General features: G+C 41.2%; 2 protein-coding genes across 2 annotated transcripts; one reads left to right on the top strand and one right to left on the bottom strand.

Moving 5' to 3' along the window:
* Window positions 1–3,138: 3,138 nt before the first annotated feature.
* On the top strand, window positions 3,139–4,156 carry PCYB_124090 (hypothetical protein; the record flags this gene model as incomplete). Its single annotated transcript, XM_004223742.1, has 2 exons — window positions 3,139–3,631; window positions 3,681–4,156. 2 exons carry the CDS (start codon window positions 3,139–3,141, stop codon window positions 4,154–4,156), a joined length of 969 nt encoding a protein of 322 aa, XP_004223790.1.
* Window positions 4,157–5,949: 1,793 nt separating this feature from the next.
* On the bottom strand, window positions 5,950–7,267 carry PCYB_124100 (SFT2-like protein; the record flags this gene model as incomplete). The annotated part of the gene is made up of 4 exons (XM_004223743.1): window positions 5,950–6,044; window positions 6,244–6,307; window positions 6,449–6,527; window positions 6,723–7,267. The coding sequence occupies 4 exons, from the start codon at window positions 7,265–7,267 to the stop codon at window positions 5,950–5,952; spliced, it is 783 nt and encodes a 260-aa protein (XP_004223791.1).
* Window positions 7,268–10,125: the final 2,858 nt, after the last annotated feature.

The following is a 10,125-nucleotide window of genomic DNA, read 5'->3' on the forward strand; positions in this document are numbered from 1 at the left end:
CAAGGATCCTCTTTTACATCGTTCATATGTACATGTGCACATTTGCTCATCGGAGAAAAAAACGCTGGGTTTATCTAAATGTACAGCTACGAGGAAAGGGACAATTTTCTCTCGCTTCCGAAAATAGTGAGCCACGTGGGAGCATAACCTTATTGTTATGTTGCTTTCCTTGTGCGACAATAAATTGCTGGGTGTTTTTTTTTTTTTTGTTTTTTCCTACATGAGTGAGCATGTAGCTGATGAGCCTCTCCCCGTTGGATTACATTGGTCTATGCATTTGTGTGCGCTAATTATGTTTGATGCAGCTAAAGGAAGAGTGACCAAACAGGGGGGCTCCAAGCATTATTAGCAAATCCCACTTTAGAGGAAAATCACAAAGAAAAAAAAATATATAATTGGACCGAACTGGGGTGAATTGCCCTGAACCGTTTTACCACTCCATGGTGAGTCAAGCCGTGAGAAAGACAAAGGCGAGTTGCAATTGGGGGAGCCCTTTTTTACAATGCATAGCGTGGCACAAGTATGGGTAGATATATATAAAATTCGCGCCCTCCTATTTGAATGGGTCTATCACAGGAAGAGACACACACCAATGAGGGCAAATAAATGCGGAACGAAAATTTTTCAGGATACCTGAGGGGCGCACAAACTGGTTCGCCCCTCTGCTACAAAGAAGGACACCATTTAGCTCATGCGAGTCATTTTCTCATAACTCTCAAAAGGAGAAAAAAGTAGACGAACCATTGATATGTGTCTACAGCTTATGTAGAGTTGTATTCAAATGTGTAAGCCCCCCCCACCTCCTACCCCCTTGATATCTGCGAAGAGGTATATTTTCAAAAATAGGTATCGTTAAGGTGTGCGTTTCATTCACATATATATGCAAAATTAAGCAATTTCCGTTTCATTTTTTTAAAAAAAAAAAAAAGGCATTTCATTTTTAGTTGCATACAAGTAATATATGTACTACACAAATGGTAAGCTCCTCACGAAATGCTAAAAAATGAAAAAAGGCGTAATCACACCCTAGGGGGAAAATGCTCTACCATGTGCCATCCCATAATAACACAATTATTGATGATATAAAAACTGTGTGGATTATAACATCCGTATGGACCTATTATATTAAATTTTTTTTTTATCAGTTGGGTGCATGGCGTATGTTCACCCCAATAAACTTTAAGCCATAATTCTTGGTAGACTCCCCCCCCTTAAATCAGTGGAAACAAAATTTTCCTCAAAATGGATTTTATTTTTTTTTTTTCCATGCGGTGTTTATCGCCATTCTTACATTCCCAACAAATTTACACTAATTAAGAAGGCTTTCAAAATTGGCAACAAAATTTTTACGAAAGCTGCTTTAAAATTATTCCTATTTATTTTTCTATTCTGCATGCGAGCGCTCCTTTTCGAACCCCAATCGAATTGTAGACATACAAAATTAGCAGCAATGGTTAATACATATTTGTTAACCACCTGGGGGAAGCAAAACATTGCTGCGTTTTTTTTTTTTTTTTTGGAAAGATGAAGAAAAAAGATAAGAGATGGGCTTGCTAAACTGTACCTACAATCTTTACATTTCCAAATCAGGGTTGGTAAAAAAAAAATTCAATATGGGTTTTTCCTCACCTGCGTGGGTTTGTACCATTGGGAGGAGATGCACGTAGGAATGAGCATGTATTATACGAGGAAGAAGTAAAAAAAATATATATATGCCAACGAGCGAAATGTGCTTCTTGCGGGGCTTTCCTTTTTTTTTGGGATAATTATTGCGAATAAGAGGAGAAGCGTGCACGTTTGTTTTTTAAGTAGGAATTTTTTTCCTCCACTGACTGATTATCATCACCGTGATATTATTAGCATCATTACACTCACGCTTTATCATTTGTTTGCTCTTTCATCCGATATATTATTTTATCTACCCAGTTACGCGTTTAGTGCGCTCTTCCTCCTCCTTCTCCTCCTTCTCCTCCTCGTCCTCCGTGAACTTGACCCGATTCCCCATAGCGCAGCGAGCGCCTGCGCAGATAAAACGGTTGGTCAGTTTGCCTGCGCGGGGGATCACTACTCGATTGCACTTGCGTTTGCGTTTGCCTTCCGCGTTTTTGCTTCCTTTTTGGTGCCCCTTTGGTTCGCCGGAAGTTCGTTATTCGCCGCGATTCGCCGCGATTCGCCGCAATTCGTCACCATTCGTCACCATTCGTCGCCATTCGTTTTTTTCTTTTCGCTTTCTTTTCATTTTCTTTTCGTTTGCTTCTCCTTTTCTTTTCGTTTACTTCTCCTTTTCTTTTCGTTTGCTTCTCCTTTCCTTTTCGTTTGCTTCTCCTTTTCGTTTGATTTTTTTTTTCCCCCGCGGTACCCCCGAATGATCAACTAGCCGGGAGAGAATTTTGCTCAACTTGCGTATTTTTTGGATTAGAAAATTCGCGAAAATATTTCTCCAAATAGTTTGCAATTTTTTTTTTTCTTTCCCCCCACCCCCCGATTGCTCGCGTATGTCAGTCCGCAACAACAAGAAACAAGTTAAGCGTTTTTATGATTATGCTTAGCGCGCGTTGATGTGAAGATAAATAAATTTATACACGTGAATATTCGTGCGTTTAGTACTTTGCGAAGGCGTGTGTGTCCCCCGCACCATCATTGTACTTCCACGTGCGCGCGCGTTGCAAAATTTTCGCCGCCGCGACGTAAGTTGTTTGTTCGGCGACCAGCGCGGGGCAGTTCGTGACAGCCCAATTCGAGGCAGCCCAATTCGAGGCAGCCCAATTCGAGGCAGCACAATTAAGGCGGCACATTTAAGGAGGCACAGTTCTAGGCGGCGCAATTTTTAAAAGTTGCACCTTTTGAATTGGCTCCTTTGAAGCCGCTTAACCGCGTAGCCGCTCCAACCGCTTAACCGCGTAACTCGCTTAACTCGCTTAACCGTTGCTGAGCTTTCCTTCAACGCTGATTCGTTCGAGGGGGGCCGCTTTTTCGACTTCACGAAGGCCACCCCCCGCGCGGCAGGTGTATGCATCTATCACCACACACAAATCTGGGTGTATACACAAATACATATGCTTTATATATATGTACATATTTGCTGAAGCGTAATTTCCCCCCTAAGTACTTTTTGCGCTTTTATTTTATGCCCGCGCCATGGTGAATCTAAAAAATATCCTCATTCGCTCGTGCGTGGTAGTAGTGACACTGCTGACGGAGGAAGTGAAACATAAATTAGGATTACCACTCATCCTGTTTGTAAACACACAGGGAATAAAGGCAAATGATTGGTTTAATGATTGGAAAAATGACATGGTAGGAGATTGGGAGAAGAGCTTCCTCAACGGAATTGAAAAAAATTGGTCAGGAGGATGGAGGAAGGATTTATTAAGTATCTTTCAAAATGGATTTCAAAATAGCTGGCTAGGAGGAATCAAAAACGACAATATGTTAAGGGATTCTATCAGCATCATACTTGCACATGCACCAAAAAGAAACAGACAAATTATTAATGAACATATTAACGAATTGCTAAGTGGAAGATATAATGAAATAAACCCAAAAAATCTACTACATAGAATATCAAATATTATCAAAAATGGAAAAGAAAAAAGCTTATGTGACGATAATAAGTCCTTCATTATTATAGGTATTCCTCATTTGATTTTTGGTTCAGATATTTAATGATTTAAAATTAGAAACTATTAATTTTTTAATTAGAAATATAACAAAAAATTTGAATGGATGTCAATTACAAGTGAAAGCATCAGATGTATCCAATATAACTAATGGTTGCCAATCTGATATGGATAAACAAATAATTTTTGATGATCAGAAACCTGATGAGATGGTACATGCAACAAATGGGTTACAGCTCTCCCCAAGCAATAGATTCTTTAGTAGTCTTTTACAATGCTCCGTTGGTAACCTAGGTTCAGGGGAGAAAACTATGATATGTGTGCAGGAAGAGCTAGCCAAACGGAACTTAAAGCTTTCCGATACTTGTTCTACTTGCTTTAAAGAATCAGTCGATTGTGGCAAGTCCAACTGCTGGCTCCCCTGCCTATTCGGCAATCCCTGCGCGGACAGATGCTACCAGTGCGCCTTGGACAGCTGCAATAAGGAGCTCATTCGATGTAGTGGTTTGGAGAACCTCCCCGCTGCCTGCTCATGAAGGATGAGGGGATGAGTAAAAACATAACGGAACGCACTTTTGGGGAAATTTCAAAATGGACGGCTGTTTTGGGGAAATTTCAAAATGGAGAGCTGCTTTGGGGAAATTTCAAAATGGAGAACTGCTTTGGGAAAGACCACTCACCCTCAAATGGGTTACTTACACATTTACGTTCAAACTGCCACCGGTAGTGTGGAGCCCACCTGGAGAAGCCCCCACCCGAGGGGGTTTCCCATCCATGTTAAGAACGTGCAGAGAATCAGTGTAGTCAGACGAATATCTGAGCACATTTGCGTTGCACCGCCCAAACGGAGGGGTTTTCATGATGGCCACCAACCCCCCCTTGGGCGAATTCGAGAACACGTAGCCCATGGACAAAAAAAAAAAAAAGTAGCAAACGTTTTTCAGAGATCATTCTAAGGTAAAACAAGCCACATATATTACTGCTACGTTTCTGCCTCCGTTTCGAAGTACCTATGTCTTATTTTTTTTTTCGTCCTTTTTTTTGGGTTTTTTTTTTTCCTTTTTATTAAGATGCAAGTGTAGTGTCGTATTCAAGCAAACTATTGATTAATTTTTTTTTTCTTTTTCTTTCCCCCCGTTGATATCATTTCTTCCGCTTCTCTCTTCCCTCTTCTCTTTCCCTTTTTTTTTTTTTTCAGAAGTAATTACTAATTTTTAAAAATTTTTCTTTTAATGTTTGTTGCGTAAATAATTGAACGATTTAAATTTTTTTTTTTTCTGCCATTTTTAGAAACGTGTCTACGTACGGCAAGGAGGAAGGGCACCACATGCACTCGGTTTTGTCCATGCTGACAAACGGGGTGACAAACGGGGTGCCCAGTGATGTGCCCAATGTTGTGCCCAACGATGTGCTTGCATCCCAATTTAGCGGTACCCCAACGCAACGCCGTGCATTTCCTTCTCGCGTGGAATGAAATTGGACGCAGACAAACGGGGATATGCAATTACATCGATGGCCGGCCACCCTGCGGAGGAAAGTAGTGTCCATTCCGCAACACAGAATTTTTGCAGCATCATAATTTTTTTCTCCTTTTTTTCAAAGTTTAAATGGTGTTTTTTTTTAAATTTAAATTATGAATAATAGATCACAAAAAAAAAAGGGGGGGAAACATGGAATGGAGTATAAGGGTGAGCACGAAGGGGGGAGCAATGAACGGGAGAGGAATGAGCGGGAGAGGAATAAACGGGTGTGGGTGTGCACACAAATTGCCATGTAAGTTAGCACACCCAAAATGTAGCGCATGGAATGGATATGTCTACGGTGCGACATATATCCACGCAAACACACGCGGGGGCATCTTTTAATTTTCTCGTAGAATCTTGCTGGGGTTGGTGCTTGCGCGAAGTACATCCCACTTTTGGCACATCAGATAAACTTAAAAAAAAAATTCCTACAAAATGGATCTTCCTCGTGCTTGTCATTGTTGTAAAGTAGAAGTAGTGGTCTTCTTACGGAGAAATAATTCGATTCACTCATTGGGTCCTTAAACATGTTGTCATGGCGTCGTCTTCGTGACTTCTTTCTCACGTTTTTTTTTTTTTTTCCAACTTCGCTTCATTTCCTTTACATATATGTACACACACATTGGCAATACCCCCTCTTTCAACTTTCTTCTCCGTGAGCACATATCCACGGAGGTTCAATTTAAAAACTTGCTAGCACAAAATCGCCACGGGATGTTAAAAAAAAAAAGAATAATTGCTTACACGATGAAATTAATTCCAATGGGGGAGAAAAAAAATAAAATATAAAATTAAATTAAATTAAGTTAAAAAGGTAAGTCTGATGAATTGCCTCTTCGAAACAAATTTTTGATGTACGTGAACAGAGTTGTTAGCAACATTTTAATTGCCCCTGACCCGCCTGCACAGAAGGGAAGAAAAACGGGATGGAATGAAAAAGAGTGGCATTTTTACATGGGGAAAAAGGGAGAGCGGGCAAATAATGCTGCTTCTAAATGGTGATGCTTCTAAACAATGATGCTTCTCATGCGGGATGAGCACCAACTGGCGTGTCACTTCGCATGGAGCAGACAAACGAGCTACCCCCCTTTTTTTCATACCTGGTATGTAGGACACTATAAAAGATATGAGGGCGAACACTTGTACAATGGATGTGATCAAGGCCTGCGAAAATTTGAGAAATGGAGGTGACATGATCAGGGGTTTTGTGCTTACAAATGTATGTTACGGTGTGTGCACTTGCAGACACAGAGGTGCCCCCTTCTTTCACATGGGGGGATAAAAAAACGGTCTCCTTCAACGTACCAATAAATATAAAGGCTTAATGACGGTGAAGTAAAGAGTGGAGAGGAGGGATAAAATGTACGCCGCGGTGAATGGGAGGCTACGAGGGGGGGGCGAAGGGAAAGTGGCACACGCACGTGGTGAGGTGAACATGGGAGTGATATAAAATGGGGATGCAGATCGGCCTAGCAGGCACGCTTGCCGCAAAAAGGCCGCTAAACGGTCGCTAAACGGTCGCTAAACGGTCTCTGTACGGCCGCTAACCCACAGCTAACCCACCGCTAACCAGCCTTACCGATTCTTCTCCATCAAGTGGTAGTAGAGACTCGAAAAGCCCTTGAGAAAGGCCAACGAAGTTACGAAGCAGATGGAGGACAAAGTGAAGAAGAAGCCAAACTGCCGCGGAGTGATAACAATCATGGGCAAAGTAAAGAATGACAATATTAGGAATAAAATGCTGATCCCAAAGAATAAACAGAAAAGAGGGAAATTTTTATACGACAATACAGTGGTGAATGCGAAGAAGGAATTCGGTTCATTCTCTCTACTTTGACTATTAAACAGTGGAAAATTTGAAAACATGGATCCCGTTTCTGCAGTCGTCGAGTTGGACACTAGTGATGGCGCATTATTTAGGTTCGTTTTTTCCAACGTCTTCTTTATACCCTTCTGTATATTCTCTGCTCCTTTTTTAGATAAACTAATTGCCTTCTGTATGAGACCCTTTTCTTCTTCATTTGCCGTGCTATCCATGGATCCCCTCAAAAAATCTCGGTTAATATTTTGAAACTCATTATTCTCGAAGAAGGACAAACCGTCGAAATTGTTTTCTCCCCCCATGATGACGTCGCAGTGGTTCCTTTTGTACGGTTGCTAGATATATGTACAATATGTGCAAAATGTACAAAATGTGCAAAATGTACAAAATGTGCAAAGTCAGAGATGCTTGTATCGCTTGTGATGATGAACGCGAGGCTACTCTCCTTGGGGGGGAGGGGTTCTCAAAAAGTTGGTTAATCTGCTCGTCTTACAGATATGGCTCGCCTCAGGGGCACTACTACTCCGTACAACTAACCAGTAGTAGTTGCTTGGAAAGGAAGCTCTGGATAAAAATATGCCTCCGATGGCAAATGTAACACGCAAGGAGTTAGCGGGGGGATAGGAGGTTTGACTTAAAAAATAAATCACTTCTCAGGAGACGACGTGCTAAGTAGGGCACGTTTACATTTGTTCATATACCTACGCGTATCTTTTACTGTCACATGTAGCTCTGCAGAAAAGGCACGAATTCGTTCGCCCCTTTCGGCAAAATAGCATAAAGCGCGTGGGTCGCAAAAATGCAGAATTATAATACAATTAAACAAATTGTAAGAGGTAAAATAAAATAAAATAAAATAAAACAGTAACTGGGGAAGGGGGGAGGATGCAATTCTTTTGGGCCCCTATTATTATATATTTTTTTTTTTTTAACCTGTATGACCCCAAATGGGCAACCAACAGCAACATAAACGAGTTAATTAAAACCAGGCAGTTGCTCAAATATGGCGGACGGGGAAAAAACAATAATTTAAGTAGACGTGCAGCAGGGCGGACAATGCCGTTATCATGGCAAAATTAGCACGCACGGGGGGGAAAGTACAAACGCGCACATGCATATGGGTACATACGTATGCGCTTAAGTAAAGCTATGCATACAAAGTATATTTTATTTGCGAGTCGCGCGCGTACAATTGCTCCATTCGCAAAAGCAAAGTTGCGAAAGATGCGAGCAGTCGGGGGGAGGGGGAAATGTCATAAAAGCGGAGTAAAGGCGGCGTAAATAACATAAGTACATAATATATATGCGTAGTATACGCGCAATGGGTACCCCTTTGCGGGAAAAACACTGTTCAGGAAAAATCGTCCGAAAGTTAACAATGACTCAGTTTTATTATGTTTAACCGTGCGCTCGCACGCTAATCATTGAGTAATTTTTTTTTTTTCTTCTCCTTCCTGGGCCATTTGCAAAATTGCTGCCGCCGCGATGGCGCCGATAGAAGCAAAAATGCATACATAATAAATATGTATATTATTATATGTGCTTCAAACAATATTTATACATGCGTATTTTTTATCGCGAGTAAATACTTTGACATGGGAGGAGGGGAGGAGAAAAACGCAATTCGTCATTAAAAAAAAAATACCAGAACGCCCTGTTTCGCACTGCGCCAGGCAGGCAATGCGCATAAAAACGCCCGTAAGAAGAAAAATAAAAAAAGGCATAATAAATAATACGCCATATGGGGATACGCCGCCGCGGACAGTTTTTCCGAGCCGAAGAAGCAGGAAAAAAAAAAAAAAACATACATACGTACATAATACATAGTACCATAATACAGACGATGCGTTTTTTTCGAGTTAAAGACCCAGTTAAAGGAATAACGCACGAATTTTTTTTTTTTTTTTCCATTTTAACTTATACATATGCTTTCGCCCCATCGCGTTTTTCCTCCCTTAAAAGACTTTTTTGAGCGAAGAAAAATGCAGCCTTCTCCAACGGGTTGTCCCAAATTGAAAAAAAAAAAAAAAACGAACAAACGAACGAACGAACGAACGGCTTACAGTTTGGGAAAGAATAATGGTAGAAGAAGCGTTAATCCACGTACCGCGTGGGTAGCAAATGCGTGTACTTACTTACGTGCCTGTCCCTGTGCGATGGCAAAACAAATTAGCAACGAAAGAACAAAATTTTTAGGCATATTTCATTGTTCCCCTTTTTAAATGCTTCCCACGTGAACCATCGGACATTGTGCCATATTGGATGTATATACGCCTTACGCTTCGGAAAAAGGGACAACTGGGGGAAGGAGCCTTCCCAGACCGTTCCTCCCATTCGAATAAAAAAAAAATAAACAAAATAGACAAAGGGAAGAAGCACCATTGTTGACTGCATTTATGTAGGGAAGGACCCAGCGGGGCAGATAAGAGATCCTAGTGTAACCTTCCCCTCACTGCTAGACGCTACAGAGGAATACCCAAATTCCCGTGACATAACATGTAATGTTACCTAACCGATGTGGTAAAAAAAGAAAACACCTTTTTAACACGCCAAATTTCTGTCATTCCAATTTAGCGCCCCTTCCTTGGTCACATACGACGAAAACGTAGAGTTATACGAGGAAGGTGGAAGAGGGGGTGTACCCTTTTATTTATTTCCATTCGCCAAATGAGCCCTTTGAAAAACCTGAAAAAGGCATGCATATATATATGTAATGCATATGTATATATATATGCATATGTATACACTACACAAATGCACGTGCAAATCCAGGGGCCCAAAAAAAGGGGGAACCATTTCACCTTAGTAAAACCTGTTCATCCTGCTAAGGCACGTAAGACATATGCGCTTGCCACTGTGTGGGGTTCACGCGGCTGTCTAAATTAATCTGAGCCTAAATGGTAGAGGTGGTGGTGACATGGATGCTCAATCTATAAAAAGGGGGAAATGGGCGGATTACGCGAATATGCATAGACACACGCACGTGCGTGTTTGATGAAGGGGGCACGACCCTTCGCTGGACCCCTCGCGGAAAACCCCCAACATTGGACAAAAGCGAATGCCCTGAACGAAGGGACATTCCGTGGAGCACACATAATGGGATGCAATAAAATCATATCGGTTTCTATCACGTCAAATGTTTTTTTTTTTTTTTTTTTTT

Source organism: Plasmodium cynomolgi, chromosome 12, assembly GCF_000321355.1.
Source record: "Plasmodium cynomolgi strain B DNA, chromosome 12, whole genome shotgun sequence".
Lineage (NCBI taxonomy): Eukaryota > Apicomplexa > Aconoidasida > Haemosporida > Plasmodiidae > Plasmodium > Plasmodium cynomolgi.